At 40.4% G+C, this 16513-nt stretch overlaps 5 protein-coding genes across 7 annotated transcripts; 3 read left to right on the forward strand and 2 right to left on the reverse strand.

Annotated features, from left to right (window-relative positions):
- The first annotated feature begins 384 nt into the window (after positions 1 to 384).
- On the forward strand, positions 385 to 3221 carry LOC135170360 (probable dolichyl pyrophosphate Man9GlcNAc2 alpha-1,3-glucosyltransferase). Its single transcript, XM_064136109.1, has 2 exons — positions 385 to 526; positions 1221 to 3221. Exon 2 carries the CDS (start codon positions 1249 to 1251, stop codon positions 2761 to 2763), a length of 1515 nt encoding a protein of 504 aa, XP_063992179.1. The 5' UTR covers positions 385 to 526; positions 1221 to 1248; the 3' UTR covers positions 2764 to 3221.
- LOC135170372 (bolA-like protein 2) lies at positions 392 to 3821 on the forward strand. The gene is made up of 3 exons (XM_064136139.1): positions 392 to 526; positions 3379 to 3473; positions 3683 to 3821. Exons 1-3 carry the CDS (start codon positions 464 to 466, stop codon positions 3777 to 3779), a joined length of 255 nt encoding a protein of 84 aa, XP_063992209.1. The 5' UTR covers positions 392 to 463; the 3' UTR covers positions 3780 to 3821.
- Positions 3822 to 3984: 163 nt separating this feature from the next.
- LOC135170365 (mevalonate kinase) lies at positions 3985 to 5911 on the forward strand. The gene is made up of 3 exons (XM_064136126.1): positions 3985 to 4335; positions 4547 to 5074; positions 5401 to 5911. The coding sequence occupies exons 1-3, from the start codon at positions 3985 to 3987 to the stop codon at positions 5662 to 5664; spliced, it is 1143 nt and encodes a 380-aa protein (XP_063992196.1). The 3' UTR covers positions 5665 to 5911.
- A 1070-nt stretch (positions 5912 to 6981) lies between these two features.
- LOC135170351 (two pore calcium channel protein 1-like) lies at positions 6982 to 12908 on the reverse strand. Of its 2 annotated transcripts, none has more exons than XM_064136086.1 (9): positions 12773 to 12908; positions 11406 to 11626; positions 10794 to 10958; positions 10533 to 10658; positions 9723 to 10030; positions 9025 to 9524; positions 8559 to 8678; positions 8150 to 8489; positions 6982 to 7910 (listed from the first exon to the last, which is right to left on the reverse strand). In XM_064136086.1, the coding sequence occupies exons 1-9, from the start codon at positions 12873 to 12875 to the stop codon at positions 7256 to 7258; spliced, it is 2538 nt and encodes an 845-aa protein (XP_063992156.1). In that variant the 5' UTR covers positions 12876 to 12908; the 3' UTR covers positions 6982 to 7255. The 2 variants fall into 2 exon arrangements, with proteins under 2 accessions (XP_063992156.1, XP_063992158.1); XM_064136088.1 differs by having other exon boundaries at positions 11406 to 11593; positions 12773 to 12907.
- Positions 12909 to 13102: 194 nt separating this feature from the next.
- LOC135170358 (ER degradation-enhancing alpha-mannosidase-like protein 2) lies at positions 13103 to 16508 on the reverse strand. 2 transcript variants are annotated; one of them, XM_064136104.1, is made up of 5 exons: positions 16284 to 16508; positions 15564 to 16059; positions 14800 to 15470; positions 13736 to 14550; positions 13103 to 13242 (listed from the first exon to the last, which is right to left on the reverse strand). In XM_064136104.1, the coding sequence occupies exons 2-4, from the start codon at positions 16054 to 16056 to the stop codon at positions 13741 to 13743; spliced, it is 1974 nt and encodes a 657-aa protein (XP_063992174.1). In that variant the 5' UTR covers positions 16057 to 16059; positions 16284 to 16508; the 3' UTR covers positions 13103 to 13242; positions 13736 to 13740. The 2 variants fall into 2 exon arrangements, with proteins under 2 accessions (XP_063992174.1, XP_063992173.1); XM_064136103.1 differs by lacking the exon at positions 13103 to 13242 and having other exon boundaries at positions 13525 to 14550; positions 16284 to 16507.
- Positions 16509 to 16513: the final 5 nt, after the last annotated feature.

Raw genomic sequence — 16513 nt, forward strand, 5'->3', positions numbered from 1 at the left:
AATCAGTTTTAATTATTTATTATTCAAATTGATTGATTTACAAACAATAGAATTAGATCATTCTACGAAGAAAATCATCTATCGGCGATTTATATACCAATCGTCCTTGGTGCTGACCGCCGCCAGAATCGCCGATGGCGCCTCCCACCGCCGGGGTGACTACTAATATTGGTCTGTGACAACACAGATGCTACTACTTATGTTGGATTGTTAATTATTCGTTTGAAAATAAAAGAGAAACTAACGAAACATTGTAAGTGCAGTACAAACGAGTACAAACCTAGCACAAACGATCGAATGAATTAATTTTGGGAAAAAAAATACCAGTCGGCTGTCTACATACCAATAAAACTTGCCGATGTGGCTGTTGACTCGTATGAACCGCTAAACACTTGTTGAGAAACGTGTTAAGATATTGAAAGGCATATCACGACAATTGGAATACCAAAATAGAGGCTTTAGAATGCCATATTCTGAAGAATACATCAGAAGTAAACTGATCAAACATCTCCAGGCCTCTCACGTCGTAAGTAACCTTTCTTTCATTGTTCCATAATAGTTGAAGAATGTTTTGGAATTTAGTCAGAGAAAAATCAACATGAATTACAAAATTTCATTCACAAAATGGAGATTTCATGGGAAAATGCTGTTGAACTTTGGTCCATTCCATCCTGGTAAACCTTATGTCAACAAGTTGTCGATAAATTGCTGATGTCCTGATAAATCTGAAATGACAGTCGCAAAAATTGTGGTCTAGCATTAAATGTCCTGGGAACCAATTCCACAAAAAATATACATTTTCTCTACAATCAATTTTACAAAAATATTTTGAAAACCTTTTTCCTCATATTTTCTCACCTTTTGTTGAGAAAATCAAGAAAAAAATAAGAAAGAAAAAGTTGTATTCAAAATCTACATTTTGTGGACTTTTTTCGCTGAATATTTTGCACTATCAAAATGATAACAATCCACTCATAACAAGTAATTAGAGATAATGAAATTATCCTGGGAATTCGCTGGGTTATTCTCCATATTTAAAAAAATCAAGATATCGAGGAACCCTGGGGCTATCAAAAATCGAACCCCAATCATCGTCACCACGTTATCACTCCAAGAGTTTCATCCCCTCTCCCGTCGTCGTCCCCATCGCATCATTAACTCATCCCCTCGACCCAGACGTCCCAACGTGTCGTGGCAATTCTCTTCTCTATTTCTTCCAGTAAACCGATTCCCCCAAAAACCTCCAGAATGCCCGAGTGTCCTCTCGTGCTTCTGATATCATCAGCGATAATCTTAAGATGGTCGACAGCTTACCATCCTCACAGTGGTGAAGGCAAGCCCCCCATGTACGGCGATTATGAGGCCCAGCGTCACTGGCAGGAGATAACCCTGAACACACCCCTAGTCCACTGGTACCACAACACCACTGACAACGACCTCCAGTACTGGGGTCTCGACTATCCGCCCCTGACAGCATACCATAGTCTCCTGCTGGGTAAAATCGCGAGGATGGTGAACCCCTCGTACGTGGAGCTGAAGAAATCCCGGGGTTTCGAGTCGCCTGAGCACAAGCACTTCATGAGGCTGACAGTCCTGGCGACAGACCTTCTGATCTACATTCCCTCCATCATCCTGTACTTCCGGGCTTCCGAGGGTCCAGAAAAAAGTGTCAACCTCAGAGGGAATGGAAATATCTTCAGCTTGAGACGTCAGCACTTGCTCATCCTCTCGTCATTGCTGTACCCCGGGTTGAGTTTGATCGATTACGGCCATTTTCAGTACAACTCGATCTCCCTGGGTCTCTTCGTTCTCGCTGTCCTGGGGATAATGAAGGATTCCATAGGCCTCGCCTCCCTCTTCTTCGTTCTCGCTCTCAACTACAAGCAGATGGAGCTCTACCACTCACTTCCTTTCTTCTTCTACATCCTGGGTGTCTGCGTGAGACTCAGGGAGAAATCCCTGATGGCCTCGGTGCAGCTCCTCGTGAAGACACAGCTCGTTGTCTTGGCGACGTTCTTTGTTATCTGGGCGCCATTCCTATGGATGTGGCCAGCTGCTCTCGATGCTGTTGTTAGGCTCTTTCCGGTGGGGCGAGGACTCTTCGAGGACAAGGTCGCCAATTTTTGGTGCTCTGCCAATGTCCTCGTCAAGCTCAAGACACTCTTCAGCAATGATGAACTCTTCAAAATGTCGTTCAAGGCCACTATTGCTGCTGTCTTTCCCTCCAATTTGGATCTGTTTCTCCAGGCCAACAAGGAGAAGTTCCTTCTGTCCTTGATTAACACTTCGTTGGGATTCTTCTTGTTCTCGTTTCAGGTCCATGAGAAGTCTATTCTCCTCGTGGCCGTTCCGGTAATTCTGTATTTCCGAAGAGATCCATTCTTCTGCTTTTGGTTTCTTATTGTCTCGTGCTTCAGTATGATTCCCTTGATCATCAAGGATGGACTGTTCATCGCTTATTGTGGTTCCATGGGGATCTACTGCCTGGCTGTGGTGATGATTATTCCAGAGGTGATGGACACCTCTGGGTGCTTTGGAAGGAGGGGGGGAAGACTTGCTCAGGGGGCACTTAAGGTGGCATTTGTTTGCTCGGCTGCTGGAACTGTTCTCCTGTCCTTTGGGAGTTTCTTCCTGGAACCCCCGGAGAGATATCCAGATCTCTTTCCACTTCTCGTGTCGGTTTATTCTTTTGCACATTTCTTCGCGTTTCTTGTTTACTTTAATGCGAAACAATTTTTTTTTACTGGGGAGGGTGTGAGATGAGGGCGTAAGAGAAAAAAATATTTATGCGGTTGTTGATAAGTTTAGGGTAATTTGAAATTCTTTATAAGAACAAAAATATCTTATTTTTGTGACAATTGGGAAAATCTCTCTATAAATATTACAATTCAACGGAAAACGCTTGAACAATTTCAATTGAAGAATGAATTGCTTAAAATAAAAATCTATTCATTTTGTAAAGTTAAATATTTTCTGGGGAGAAAAATCAACAAATTTTGAATCGCATATTTTGATAAGAGTCCATTGTCATTAACAATATTTGGGAACAATCCCTTGACTGTAAAAAATGAATGAAAGATTGTCCAACGCTTCATGTGAATCACTGACTGACTTCAATCTCTGTAATTATATTTTTAATACTAAAAACAAACCTTGTAATTTATGTATATTTTAAAATCACTGTTTATCAATAAATTCCATTGATCGACATGAAATAGTAATCCATTCGTATTTTTATTCTGCACTGAACACCCGAGGGCGTTGAGGGGGCGACATTGAATGTGAAATAGAAAGTTGGAGAACTTTTCGGTGATTAATTGATTCTCATTGGAGCCAATAGACTTTAATTAATCGTATCGGTTTTGTCTGTGATTTTAGGAGGTAGAGGATCAGTCCGACGGTTGCGGTGCCAAGTTCGCTGTGCTCATTGTGTCGGCTAAATTCGAGGGCAAACCGTTGCTCCAACGTCACAGGTAAAGGAAATTAGAAATTGAATGGAAAATGCAGCTAGAAATTCCATTTTATTTCGACAAGTTAATTAATCATCTCCTGAGCACAATTTCATTTCATTTTTTTTCAATTTCTCAGGAAAAAAGTGATGTTTCGCTTGAAGTTTTGTCATCCGTGTTGGCAATGAATCTGCAGATAAGTAAATTTAAAAAATTGATTTTTACTGTTTCAGACTAGTCAACGCAGCCCTGGAGGAAGAGCTGAAAGACATCCACGCATTTTCCCAGAAGACACTGACCCCCGATCAGTGGAAAAAACAACAATCTTAGGGCTTCTCTATTACAACACGGCCTGGTGATACGGGAAATTTATAAATACTCGATATCACAAAAGGAACAAAAAAAATCTTATCTCCGCAGTGCCCACGTCACGAGCATTATTCATCAAACTCTCGACTAGTTCAGTTGTGATTTCGCATTTACACACTGGTAGAATACTCACGACCCATTTGTGAAGCAATATAAGTCTCTCACAATGGAGTTCAGGGTATCAGCACCTGGAAAAATAATTCTCTATGGTGAGCACGCTGTGGTGTACGGCAAAACAGCAGTTGCAGCGAGTTTAGATTTGAGAACAACACTGGAGTTCAAGGAGACTCAGGATCAGATAATCAGATTGTCAATGCCGAAAGTCCGGCTGCAGATCAATATACCAGTGGCTGATATTCAGAACAATTTTTTCAATGACTGCTGTCCAAAGTTCACGGATGATCACGAGAATTTTTACCTTTACGTGCAGAAGTTTGTGGAGAAAATTGGGTACACCAATCTCCAGCAGAAACTGGCCCTCGAGGCTTTCATCTACTTGTTGATTGCTGTTGCGCAGGTAATTCAGCTAATTAAATGGAAATTAATGTATTTAATTTTGCTTTAATCATGCGATATCTCGAAGAGACTCTCGTAAATTCGATTAACCTTAAATATTGCTAATTGGGTTATATCGACAACTTTCTGGAAATAATTCTATTTTAAAAAATTGTGGGGTCATTTTCACGCGAAATTTTCTGTAATTTTAACAATTCTATTTCTAAATACAGGTGGAGGGGATCATTGTGAGGCCTTTCAGGGTTTCCCTAGACTCAGCCCTGGCGATTTCCTCTGGCCTGGGGAGTTCCGCATCCTTCGCCGTCTGCATGGCCGCCTGTTTCGTTCACCTGTCGAACCTCCAGAAGAACAAAGCCTCGATTTTTAGCGAACACGAACTGGAGAAGATCTCCAGGTTTGCCTTCAACTGCGAGAAGATTATGCACGGAACACCCTCTGGTATCGACAACTCCGTCTGCACTTACGGGTCCATTATCGAGTTCAGGAGGGGGGTGACGCTGGAGCCCATCCTGGGGGCCATGCAGATGAGGGTCCTCCTGGTGGACACGCGGGTTCAGAGGAGTACTAAAGCCCAGGTGGATAAAGTCGGGGATTTGAAGAGGAAATATCCCAGAATCTTTGATCCAGTGATTGATGCTATTGATAACGTATCCAAAGAGGCTCTGGAGGTCATCAGGACCGTCAGGAGGTTACCTGGAGTTGGGGGAGAGGGACTGCACAGCAGTTATCAACAGTTGATGGTGAGTTGCTGAAGAAAAATGAAATGAATCTTCAATGAAAAGTTTTTGAAAAAAAACTTCTGTTGGACGTTGAAAGCTATTTTTTGATAAAGAGATTATTCCATAAATATTCTGGTAATGTTAATTTTTCTAAACAGCTTATTCTACATTTTTTAATAACAATCCATTTTCCATTCTTTTTAAATTAAATAACCGAACTTCTAGGAACGTGTAGGAATTTCTAAAAATAAAGATAGCTTTATTCTCAATAAAAAAATGAAAAAAAAAAAATAATTCTCCAGTTAATGAGACTCAAAGATTCTTTAATTAATTAAAATGATTTTCAGACCTTAATGGAGGTGAATCAAGGCCTCCTAGCAACCTGCCAAGCCTCCCACTCATCCCTGGATCGAATCTGCGCCGAAGCCAAGAACTACGGATTAGCTGCCAAACTGACTGGTGCTGGTGGTGGTGGTTATGCCTACATTCTCCTATTACCAGACACTCCAAACGAAACAATCACCAGTATAACAAAGAAACTCATTGCCAATGGCTACCTCGTCACTCTAACAAATCTCGGTGGTGCTGGAGTCCAGTTGCACACTCCATGATAGAACAAAACTTAATTATTTATTACCATTCAGGGTTTTAGTTGGAATCATTGTCAAATGATTACATTGTTAAATGATTTTCTCTATCAATTTTTATACTGACGGGGGGGAAGGGCATTTAATTTATCCACTTTCACGATTTAAGGAGCGAACTCATTACAAAATTCATTGGTCAATTTGTATACAAAATAGTGATTATTGAGAATTATGACATTTAATGAAATAAATGTGACTAATTATACACTGATGATGGACTTTGTTTTTGTCGTACGATTTTTTTTTATGATCTTATCGTCATGACAGACATCATGAGGTAGACTATTAGAAATCTATACAGTTTACGTCAATCATCGCAATTATTTTAATGAAAATTTACGGCTACGATAAATAATGCATGATTGGGAACGATGAAATGCTGCTGTTTTATTTACAATATCGATTAGAAGGTTTTGGTATGATTAATTAATGATACCACTCTCTCTTATACGCCGTGACAAAATTCTATTACAAAGTTATTCCTCATTGGTTCGGTTATCTGAGACGGCTAATTTGAATACAGAACTCATTTAATTTTCAATCATGATTTTAATAGAAGAAAATGGTGCCTTCTGTTGGAAATTCTAATCCAAGTTTTACTGGATTGGAAATATTTTTATTATTTTTTTTTTAATTTTGCTATTGTTTGAGAAAATGATTTTTTAAAGTTACCCAGTTGTGTATTGAAATGCCACCAAAAATAAATCAATTTTTTGGGGGTATTTGTTTTAAAAAACCGTCCGGTTCTTCTATTCATATTATACATTACCTAAATAAATTCCATAGAATTTCCATTGATTCTATTAAAATTAATTTAATAAACAAAATTTACAAACAAATTGCACCAAAATTTCTTCCGACAAATGTCAATGTAATGATCTTTATAATTTTCTATTGAATCAAATGTCTTGACGTGTGCACCTATTTAACATAAATAAATACAAATTAAAATGATAATCCCAGCGAATAATAATCTGTTATCCGAAGTCTTAACATTTTGTTACAACTGTGGAGAGCCAGTTTTTCATTAATGTTCATGATAATCATCCACGCTAATGCAGTTTGAAAAAATAAAAATGGGAATGTATCGTGCAGTGAAGCATGCGTTACATTATGGAAATATCTCGACACTGATGAATAATCGTTACACAATTATTAGGACTAGTTAATAAATAATCTCTCGCCGTTAAATCTCTTCACAACGTTCGAATTGCACTTAAAGGTTCATAGTTCGGCATTACAATTTTTTTTCCTACAATTTCGAAAAAAGTCTATTGAATTGGACTTACTTTCACTGATGAATAAACTTCGGATCCACCAATCGATTATGAAATCATCGATTCTCAAATGGTCGATTATTCCCATGAAATAATCGATCATCTCCATGAATCTGCCAATAGTGACTCTTGTCACTTTCTGCATAGGAAAAACGATGGAAGAAAAATTGTCATGCGTCACCAAGACAACAGAAAAAATAAAAATTGCATGTGAAAGCGGCAAATGGATAAATTGCCACTGATTCCAGTGGTTTTCGATCGTAATCTTGATACTAGAGTTACATGGGACTCGTTGTTACACCATTGCGGTGATGGAGTGCTCGTTCACGACCGAGAACAACTTGTTCTGGATCAATGTCACCATCCTCTATTCCAATTTCATCGAAACTGTTGCCTGCACCAGATCTCACGTCTTTTTCTTCGAGTTTCGCTTCAGCTAACCACTCGAATATCTCATTCGTGTACATTCTCCTTTGAAGAACTTCACGGGTTCGGGGCCGCGAGCCAATGTATGTTGTCGTGCTCCCAACTACGAGCAGACCCCGCAACTGCTCCAGCAGTTGAAAATCTTGGACAATAGACTGGAGCTCATCCCACCTTAATTCAACTTCCTCATGCAGCATTTTTTCCTCGTCTCGTTTTGACGTCGATCTTTTGTACTGAATTCGGAATCTGAAAGCCTCGAGGAAGCTTGACACGACAATTGTCAGAACAATCATGGTCACCAGGTAGAATATCATGAAGTAGACTCTGGTATAATGACCAGCAGTAAATGCATACGCATTCATGAATATGAACCAATTATTGACAACTGTCAATTCAAACAATGTCATACTGCTTGCGATCAGATTGTCGAAGGTGTTGAGGTAATAGTAGCCCAGGGCTGTGCTTCCGTTTGCCGAATATTTGTAGAAATCTTCAACTGTTGTATTCCTGCAAGAATAAGAATCAATGAAAATCGATAGGCTAATTTGTCAGAAGGTGATTGTTTCTCTACTTTTCTTCACATTTGTCAGAAGCCTCTGTGATAAAGTCGAAGATCTAGTTCTAGGTGAACCGGTAAAAATTGAAAAAAAAATTATTTCGATTTTTCGTGTCGATTCTGAGACTATTGGCCTCTATAGGATGACTTGAAACAAAATTAATGTTTAGTCTATTTATCTAATACGTACACGCAACAATTCCTCATGTCATACCCGGCGAACATTTCCATTCCAATAATAGCAAAAAAGTAGTACAAAATCAGCATAACAATGGCGGTGGAGCACATGAGCGGTGATAAAATGACAAGTGTTCCAAACACATCTCTGTATCTCTTCTTCATTTTGAATAATCTCAGCAGTCGCAGAGGTCGGAATATCACCAAGTACGTTGCCCCCGGGAAGAGTGTGAGGGCACAGGCGGCGACGAGGGACATTATGGAAGCCCCAAGATCGAAAAGGTTCCATCCAGAGCTGAGGTACCTCCGCATTCCCAGCCCGAGGACTTTGATCAGTGCTTCAGTGACAAAAACTGAGAGACCAAGAGTTTATTGATTCACTGAGTCAATACTAAACTTTTATTATCGAGAATTTAACTCACATGCACCGAAGAGGAGAGTGTCCCAGCAGGCGGCGAATCTGTGAGCTGATTCGATTAGATCAGCATTCGATTGAAATAGTCTGATGAACATTGCAACTCCATTTCCGATTATCGTTGCATCTGGACATCAATAAATTCAATTCGTTCATCAGGCGATTGATTTTAGTTATTTCTGAATTTTTTTAGATATGAAATTCGTAGTGAATTAATTTCACAGGAACATAGAAAAATATTTTGGGAGAATTGTGTGGAAATGAAAAATATTTTACTTCAAAGTGTTAATTGCCCAATCCTGAAAATCCGAAAAATAAAATTGACCTGGAAAAGGTCAATTCCAGCCGATCAGTCTCGCATGAACCAATTTTTCCTCTCCCGCATATCCCCCCCTCCCCCCTATTTTTACCGACACCAGATAACCCTTATCATTAACAAATTACTCAGATACTCATAATCGTAAGCTACTCACAAACAAAGCTCTCGAAATAGGGCCACATGATGGCAGCGTTGGCCCCAGTGCAGAGCATCTGTAGGGGTGGCCAGGCGGTGTGATACCAGGGTATCCCCGTGAACTGTGGCTCCCACTGGAGGGTCGTGACATCGTAAACTGCCAAAAATTCTTCACAGCTAAGTGCACCACTCCCCGAGCCATTCATGTGCCTGAACATGAGAATGACATCGAGAGTGCTCTTCTGGGGTGCGTAGTAACGCATCAGTCCCTCGAACTGACGAAATCGCATTTTATCCGGATTTTGTTTGGAGACGAGCAGCTTGAACGCGTGCTGACAGGCCCGTCTCTTGTGGAGGAAGAGCTTTTTGAACTTGTCGCGCTCGGCTGACGTGAATGTCTCGTTGACGACTGCTAACATCAGGTTCATCATCACGTAGAGCATTGTGCAGAGATATGTTACGAAGTATATGGCGTACCACTTGCTGCGGGAGTACGAGGGCATCATGACGTCAGGAAAGCTGAAAAAAATTATGAGTGACAAATCATCACCAAGAGAATGATCGTGATGAGAAAATGGCGCATACAAATGGATTGAGAAATTTGAAGATTAGACGCCATCATTCATGTCTTAGCTGATTTTTTTTTATCGTTTGCAACTTTTTATCTCTTTCAGATTATTTCTTCATTCAGTACACAATTTAAATATTACTACTCACTTGGCAGTTGTCAAGAGCACAAAAAGACTGACGAAGCTATCCTGCAGTGTTCCAAAGTTGTTGTTGCTCTCGGAAAACATAAAATACCCGAGAACCATGTACGTGGTGATGAAAAACAGAAGGAGACCCAGCATATCGAGAATTGGGGGTAATGTCTGGAGAATCTGCCGGATAAATCGTCTGACGCCACCGCAGTATTTCGTGTCCACCAGGAAAATCGGCCTCAGAGCACGAGTTACTCGGACGTGTGAAGATTGACGAATTAAGACTGTTGTCGCTTCTAGGAACATTATTGCCAGGGTGATACACTAGCAGAAAGAAAAATCCAAAGATGATCATTTGTCTGATGACTTGAAACTCACAATTTCAAAAATATTTGTATCAATCAAAAATCGTTTCTTTTACTTTCCATCATAAAATTTCCCACAATAAAATAATTGTTTCCATCAAATACCTTTTTTTAAACTAATTCTCAATTAATAATTTTTTTTTAACTCAAATAGCTCTTGAGAAATTGTTTGTTGTCAACGCAAAATAAGCTTTTTTTTTTTCAGGATTACTGCACTGGTTAGAACCAGTGATTTCCGGTTACTAAAAGCCGATTAATATCATCGCAAACTATCCGGCTGAATGGATCAGACATACGTAATAAGTTTATCCGTGATCTCATCTGGATCACTCCGGTATCGCCCACCGATCCCCATGTGTTTGTCGGTTGAGCCCCGACTCGCGTGGATCGACTGAATATTCATGAGACAGTCGAACTGCTAAAAAATAAAAAAAAATACGAGTGAAACATTAAGGTCTCACCTTAAGCATTGTTCTCTTGTGCTTGAGGATGGTACCCCAGCCGATCCACCGGAGTTTCAGGGCTAATTCCACCCCTATTGTGATTAACGCTAAGAGTTCAATGGATCCGTGGGCCCAGACTGGCAGCTGGAGCATAAAAAAATTTTTTTCTTCAGAAAAATGTGGAATTGATCAGAGAATTCGATACAAATTTCTCTATCCATGAACAAAAATATTGTAAATACAGATAAAAGATAAATAAATATGACTTATGATAAATACCTGAAATAAAGGTATCGCCGGTTCTTCAACGATCGCCAATGCCAGCAACACCACCGATGTGAGAAGATCAAGGCCATAGTACCAGCTGTTGTGAACAAGAAGATATGCGGGAAGATCCTCTGGATGTCTCGGATGGGAGTCGAACTTCTCATTATTTCTTCCTTCCTACAACCCATCAATTATTATCTGAATGGGGAAAATTACCAGACAGTCTTCATCGACGATTTTTAATTCATATTATCGGGTTATCTGCGTTATAACAGCACGTTAATAATTTGTAACGGTTCGATATTATTTGAAAAAATTCGACTGGGGGGAATATTGCTATGGAATGTTCAGTTATCAATTTTTTTTAGAGTGAAGCAATTGTGGAATAAACAGATAGAATAAAACAGGGGATTAATTGTCTCTAAAACGTCTGGATCCGAGATTTTTCAATAAGTAAAAAATTATTTTAAAAATCATAACAATCATAATAATCATAACATCATGCCTGCATGATGATTATGATTTTGTTTCTATCATTAAATTCCCCCCCCCCCCCCATTTGCCCATTTAAGTCGTGATGTCTTTGTGGAAAATGGGTTTAGATATTTTTTAAACAATTATAACCTCCAAAAAAATAGCAGCCTCGTGATAATTCATCTCCCAATGCATGTCTGCATCCATAAGGGCAGTTTGCCTGTCAAAGGCAGCACTCTCAGTGAGATCATCACCCTCAAAGCCTCGTCCTTGACTCCTCTGGCTCAATTCATTCGGCGAACTTGCGTCCTCCCTCGGTGACATTCTCAATCGTGTCTCTGGAGAAGCGCAAGACAACATAGATCCATACTCTAGAAGAACAGATTGAAGGAAAAAAACGACAAGAAGCATGCAGTGGTAGTGCTGCTAAGCATTTCCATAGATAATAACTTAATACACTGGACTGCTCAGAGATTCACCATCACCAGACTAATGGACGGTGCGAATTAGATTTTCAGTTCGTTATCTCCTGTCTTAAATTAACAAAGAATCTTTCCTTATCTTATGCTAAAAGTGGCACTAGTTAATGAGTGAGGAGAAGAGGGAGTTAGTCATTATTATTGGAGTTAACGAGGGCGAAACTATGGGGAAGAATGGATGATACAGTCATTTCGAGCTTTTTTCGTAAAAATAATGAGAATTTTTCCAGTGGAAGTTCCCCAAAATCCAATGGAATTTCGCCGGGAAAATTCTTATTATTTCAAGGAAAGTCTTTACATGTAGACTTGGAATATAAACAATCAAAATAACATCACCCTAAGCCTGCTGGAGCCCTAGGTTCCTCATTACATAATGCACCAAGAAAAAATAGTACCATCGACTAAAGCACAATAGAAAACTATTCGAGTGAATGAAAAAATTTAAAAGAATAAAATCCAAGAGAGGAAGTGAACAATGTGGTAACACTTAATGGTTGCAAAATAGAAGATAAAAACGTAATTTCTCACAAAGGATCCGGCCAAAAGCGTCTGTTAAATAAAAATAACAACAGAAATTTTTACGAACATCCAGAGGAACACGACTTGTTCATTGATTTCTTTTCCTTAGAATTCTAATTTTTTGAGAGAAATCAGCTAGAAATATTCAACTAGTTCAGTAGGTGAATCAAGAACACTTAAATTAATCTTTTCACAACATTGTGATGATAATTAACAATGAGTTAATCATTCTATGATTAAATGGGAGCTCTAATGATGGACTACAAGATTAGAAAATCGTTTACTGCACGAAAAATCCAAATATTTATAATGACCACAAGAAGATTAGATCATAAATATTAAGTTTGTTAAATATACAAAAAAATCAATTCAAATATGCATTAAAAAATATTCTATGGAGTAACCGGAAATTAATATTGAACATTATTCTAAGGAAATGAAATGGAAATAAACAGCTCATTAACTAGGTGAATCTATTCTTTTTTTTGGCATGGAGTTCAAAGGATTGTTGATACTCACTGGGGCTAGTGCTGCCGTATCCCTCGGGTCCATAATTAGAGCACGAATCCTCGTCGAAAACTTGATAATTACTACCTATTGGTCGCTGATAATTAGAACTCATTTGTTGATGAAACCGCGTAGCTGACGATGAGTTGTGATGCTCCTAATTTTTTAATTAACGTTTCTCGAGTGAAGGTCTCATCGATCCACCTTGGTGGCAAACAATCGACTGTCCTCAGCCAGTTGTTCAAGCCACGATTGAAGGCTCCGCGGAGTCACCCAACTACTGATGTCATACGGATATGCATAGTGGCTATTCGGCTGGATTTATCCAACATGAACGAGGGGCAGGGGGTGGCGAGATATGTGTAGGCAGTTGATGAAAATGGTTGTGTTGATAATCGTTGGGTTGCGCAGGCCGATGTGTGACGTCAGGATCATGTGCCGGAGGGAGTTATCTTCTGTATCGACACATGGATGAGGTAATTCTATGGAAAAAGGTGTAAAGAATTTTAGGGAGAAATTGAAATTTAATTTCTGGGAGAATTTGATCTGTGGAAATTTTTGATCCCAATTTTTTTTCAATGTTTCGTGTGTTATTCCTTATTTTTTTGTAATTGTAATACTCAAATTTTCTGTCTATCTTTTTTGAGTTTATATAAATAAAAACCCTTAATTATTAGATTTTTTCAATGGAAAAATTTTACCGAATTTTAAATAAAAATCTCCGTCATTCTCCTGAACATGATAATCCTTTGCAATCCCACATATAAATCCTAAAGCATTATTTATTAAACAACAATGTTAATTCCTTGACAATTTATATATTTTTTCATCAGATCCTTCAAAAACCTCTGACAATTGCACTGATATGACCCGACAACCTCCCGGAGTCCCTCCCCACAATTAAAAACTCTCGCCTGGAAATATTCAAATTTTCAACATCACAGTCTTCAATTATAAATAAAATCCCCACTAAACCTCTGTCAGAAGAATTCTCCCACGATAGAAATCCTCTGAAGGAAGGGCTGAGCAGAGCATGAGATGACTTGATAATCGCCTGCGAGTGAAGCGTTCCTGGGATACAAATTGAGTCTGCGAATTTTCTCCAGGAGTGCTTGAGGTACGAAAGGCTTCCTCTCGATCTCTTCAGCATAATTGGGTACCTTGGTATTATTTCGCGGTTCTGGGCCCTGGGCCTGTCCCCTGGGTTCTCCCGAGCCCTCGCCCTTGTCCTCATCCTCCTCAATATCCCCAGATCTCTCAAGGTGCTGTCCAATGTCAGCGCCAGTTGTCCCCTCTCCGGAGCTCTCACTGATGTCATCACCAAGCATCTCCGCACTTCTTCTCTTGGCTTCCTTCAGCTTCATATCGCCTAACCTGTCAATTTCAATCTCTCCAGTGCTCTCCGTCTGGGAATTCACCTCCTCCACATCATCCACCTGAACATTCGCAGGCACAAACCTCCCCATGACTGATTTTTTATCGTTGAAGAGACTTCGGACAGGTCTACAGCAGCTCAGCGCCCCAGGATCTATGGGGTGTGCCTCGGTGTTGAAGATATAACCACCAGCGTCCACGACACATTGACCCCACTGGGTCCTCACCACGTCCCCCTTCTGGCCGTTGTTATGAATGAAATTGTCGGTGTCGAATAAAAGGTACAGATACTTGGTCGTTTCTGCCAGGAAAAAGGACTCCATCCTGTCCGCTTTCTTGTGATCTCTCACGTCGTTTATGGTAGCGTAGCCGCAAGATGTCTTTGCGCTGTGCTGGAGGCTCCTCAGGATGTCGACCTATGACGAACGAAATTTTACTAAGAAATTAAGTTCTACTGGAGTTGCATGGGAATCGTGGTGAAGTTCTATTGATGATAGGACATTCTCCATTTATTTAACCAATCGCTTGCTGAATTTTTCCCACAAAAATCTCAATTAATCACAGAACAAAATGAAATCCTATTTTTCCTAAGAGTCCTGGAGTTCATCGATTGAAATTCCCTACAATTATCATCCGACTGTAAGAGAAAAAAAAATCCTACTCACCCCAAACTGTATCAGATAAGGATCCTTAGTCGCCCGGTACAGATACATAATCGACTCAATGAGTTCCGGTCGCAACGGATAGCTCTCCCTGTTGGTTCCCGCCTCCCCCTGGGCGATGTTGTAGAACTCTGGAGTGAACCCATACTGCTTCCACACCCTGTGATAATTATGCAGAGACTTCATGGCATCAGTGATTTCCCCAAAGAGACTCAGCACCCCAGGCCAATAGGCATCCAGGGACTGAAAAACCGGTAGGGTCACCTGTCCCTCGGTCATGGAGACCCAAAGGTGCCAGTCCTCCCGTCTTACGTATATCTCGATGGCCCTCCTGTACTCGTGAAACATATTCGCGAGGAAGGGCTCCTGGAGTAGCAGAGTTCCCTTCGCCAGGTACTCGAAGTAGGAGTCGACACCAGCGCCTATTCCAGAGTCAGTGGCCGTCCAGTGGCCAGTCAGGACGTCTACGTGATTTCCAACTAGTCCAATCTTCGATTTGTAGAAGTGAAGGGCTTTGATGGCATTCATCGCCACTTCCTCATAGATGGGATCACCAGTCAATCGTGACAATGTACCGAACTCCAGGATAAAAGTACCAATTCCTGCGGTGCAGGTGACACTGGTCTCACCATCTGGCACTCCGTATTCTAGATTTACTGTTCCATAAGGCATTCCTGAGAAGAATTTAATAAATAAACTCCTTAATATTCCTTAAAATTGACACAAACAATCCCTCCACCAAAGCAATCTTCTATAAAAATTCGTACCTGTGGGAGTATCGAAGGCTGGCAGAAGTCGTCTGGCCATATCCTCAGCGAGTCGAAGCAGAGGGCCATTGCAAGGCCAGCCTGGCTCAAGCTTGACTCCCGCCTTCTTCGAGAGCAGATGGGCTGACAGGAGACCCCCAACCACCCTGATATTCGTCTCGAACACAGAGACATTTATGTTGGCCTTGAAGTCCTTTCTCGAGGAGATGATCTCCGCCACTCGTCGAAATTCCGTGTAGTTTCCCATCACCGCGAGGGTGTCCAGAGCATCGATAAGCGTGAGGGAGAAACTCCCCCAGGTATCGAACCCATCGCAGCTCAGGGAACGCAGCTCATCGTAAGGGTAGGCGTACTTCAGGTAGCTCGAGTAGGCGTGATCGAACATGGATTTAACTTCGTTCCTTAGGCGAATGAGATCCTTCTTCTGGTATTCGTGGTTAGCTTGGACCAGGACCAACATACAGGTGATCAGAGTGACACGTGTGAACATCATTTTCTGGAAGAAATGAAGGATAAAATTCAAGTGGAGATGTCTAGCCAATTTGTGAGGGAATTGACAACTTGATAATCCTCACGAATTGTTAATGACTTCATTAATGGATTCAGAAGAAAATTGATATTATTAACAATAACAATGATGGGGATAAACTAATGAAGAGGAGTACGTCTGCTACTGATTGTCAACAACAAACTGTTCTGACTAATTTATTCTCGACTCACCTTTTTGTTGTCTCCGAAGCCGCAAAGGATCGACAGACAAGGTCATAACTAAGTATTTACTCCAGTAAATGTGAATTTTGTTTCAACCGATTACTCCTCCACCCATTTGGCTTACGATTTTGAACTGTCGAGGTACATTGTCACAGGACTGATTTGTTTTTCACGAGTTCATTGATAATATGGGACTGTTGCCCATTCAAAAGAGTCCACGTCGGAAAACAACATCGTTT

Source organism: Diachasmimorpha longicaudata, chromosome 17, assembly GCF_034640455.1.
Source record: "Diachasmimorpha longicaudata isolate KC_UGA_2023 chromosome 17, iyDiaLong2, whole genome shotgun sequence".
In the NCBI taxonomy this organism is placed as follows: domain Eukaryota; kingdom Metazoa; phylum Arthropoda; class Insecta; order Hymenoptera; family Braconidae; genus Diachasmimorpha; species Diachasmimorpha longicaudata.

What these genes read in the sequence shown, in the direction of transcription:
- LOC135170372 (XM_064136139.1), top strand. Translation starts at nt 464, where the DNA reads ATGCCATATTCTGAAGAATACATCAGAAGTAAACTGATCAAACATCTC. An exon ending in ATCTCCAGGCCTCTCACGTC is followed by an intron (nt 527 to 3,378) that starts GTAAGTAACCTT and finishes CTGTGATTTTAG; the next exon opens with GAGGTAGAGGATCAGTCCGA. An exon ending in CCGTTGCTCCAACGTCACAG is followed by an intron (nt 3,474 to 3,682) that starts GTAAAGGAAATT and finishes TTACTGTTTCAG; the next exon opens with ACTAGTCAACGCAGCCCTGG.
- LOC135170360 (XM_064136109.1), top strand. Translation starts at nt 1,249, where the DNA reads ATGCCCGAGTGTCCTCTCGTGCTTCTGATATCATCAGCGATAATCTTA.
- LOC135170365 (XM_064136126.1), top strand. Translation starts at nt 3,985, where the DNA reads ATGGAGTTCAGGGTATCAGCACCTGGAAAAATAATTCTCTATGGTGAG. An exon ending in TGTTGATTGCTGTTGCGCAG is followed by an intron (nt 4,336 to 4,546) that starts GTAATTCAGCTA and finishes TTCTAAATACAG; the next exon opens with GTGGAGGGGATCATTGTGAG. An exon ending in GCAGTTATCAACAGTTGATG is followed by an intron (nt 5,075 to 5,400) that starts GTGAGTTGCTGA and finishes AATGATTTTCAG; the next exon opens with ACCTTAATGGAGGTGAATCA.
- LOC135170351 (XM_064136086.1), bottom strand. Translation starts at nt 12,875, where the DNA reads ATGAGTTCTAATTATCAGCGACCAATAGGTAGTAATTATCAAGTTTTC. An exon ending in GTGCTCTTGACAACTGCCAA is followed by an intron (nt 9,525 to 9,722) that starts GTGAGTAGTAAT and finishes AATTTTTTTCAG; the next exon opens with CTTTCCTGACGTCATGATGC. An exon ending in CACTCTCCTCTTCGGTGCAT is followed by an intron (nt 8,490 to 8,558) that starts GTGAGTTAAATT and finishes TTGGTCTCTCAG; the next exon opens with TTTTTGTCACTGAAGCACTG.
- LOC135170358 (XM_064136104.1), bottom strand. Translation starts at nt 16,056, where the DNA reads ATGATGTTCACACGTGTCACTCTGATCACCTGTATGTTGGTCCTGGTC. An exon ending in AGCCTTCGATACTCCCACAG is followed by an intron (nt 15,471 to 15,563) that starts GTACGAATTTTT and finishes AATTCTTCTCAG; the next exon opens with GAATGCCTTATGGAACAGTA. An exon ending in CTTATCTGATACAGTTTGGG is followed by an intron (nt 14,551 to 14,799) that starts GTGAGTAGGATT and finishes CGTTCGTCATAG; the next exon opens with GTCGACATCCTGAGGAGCCT.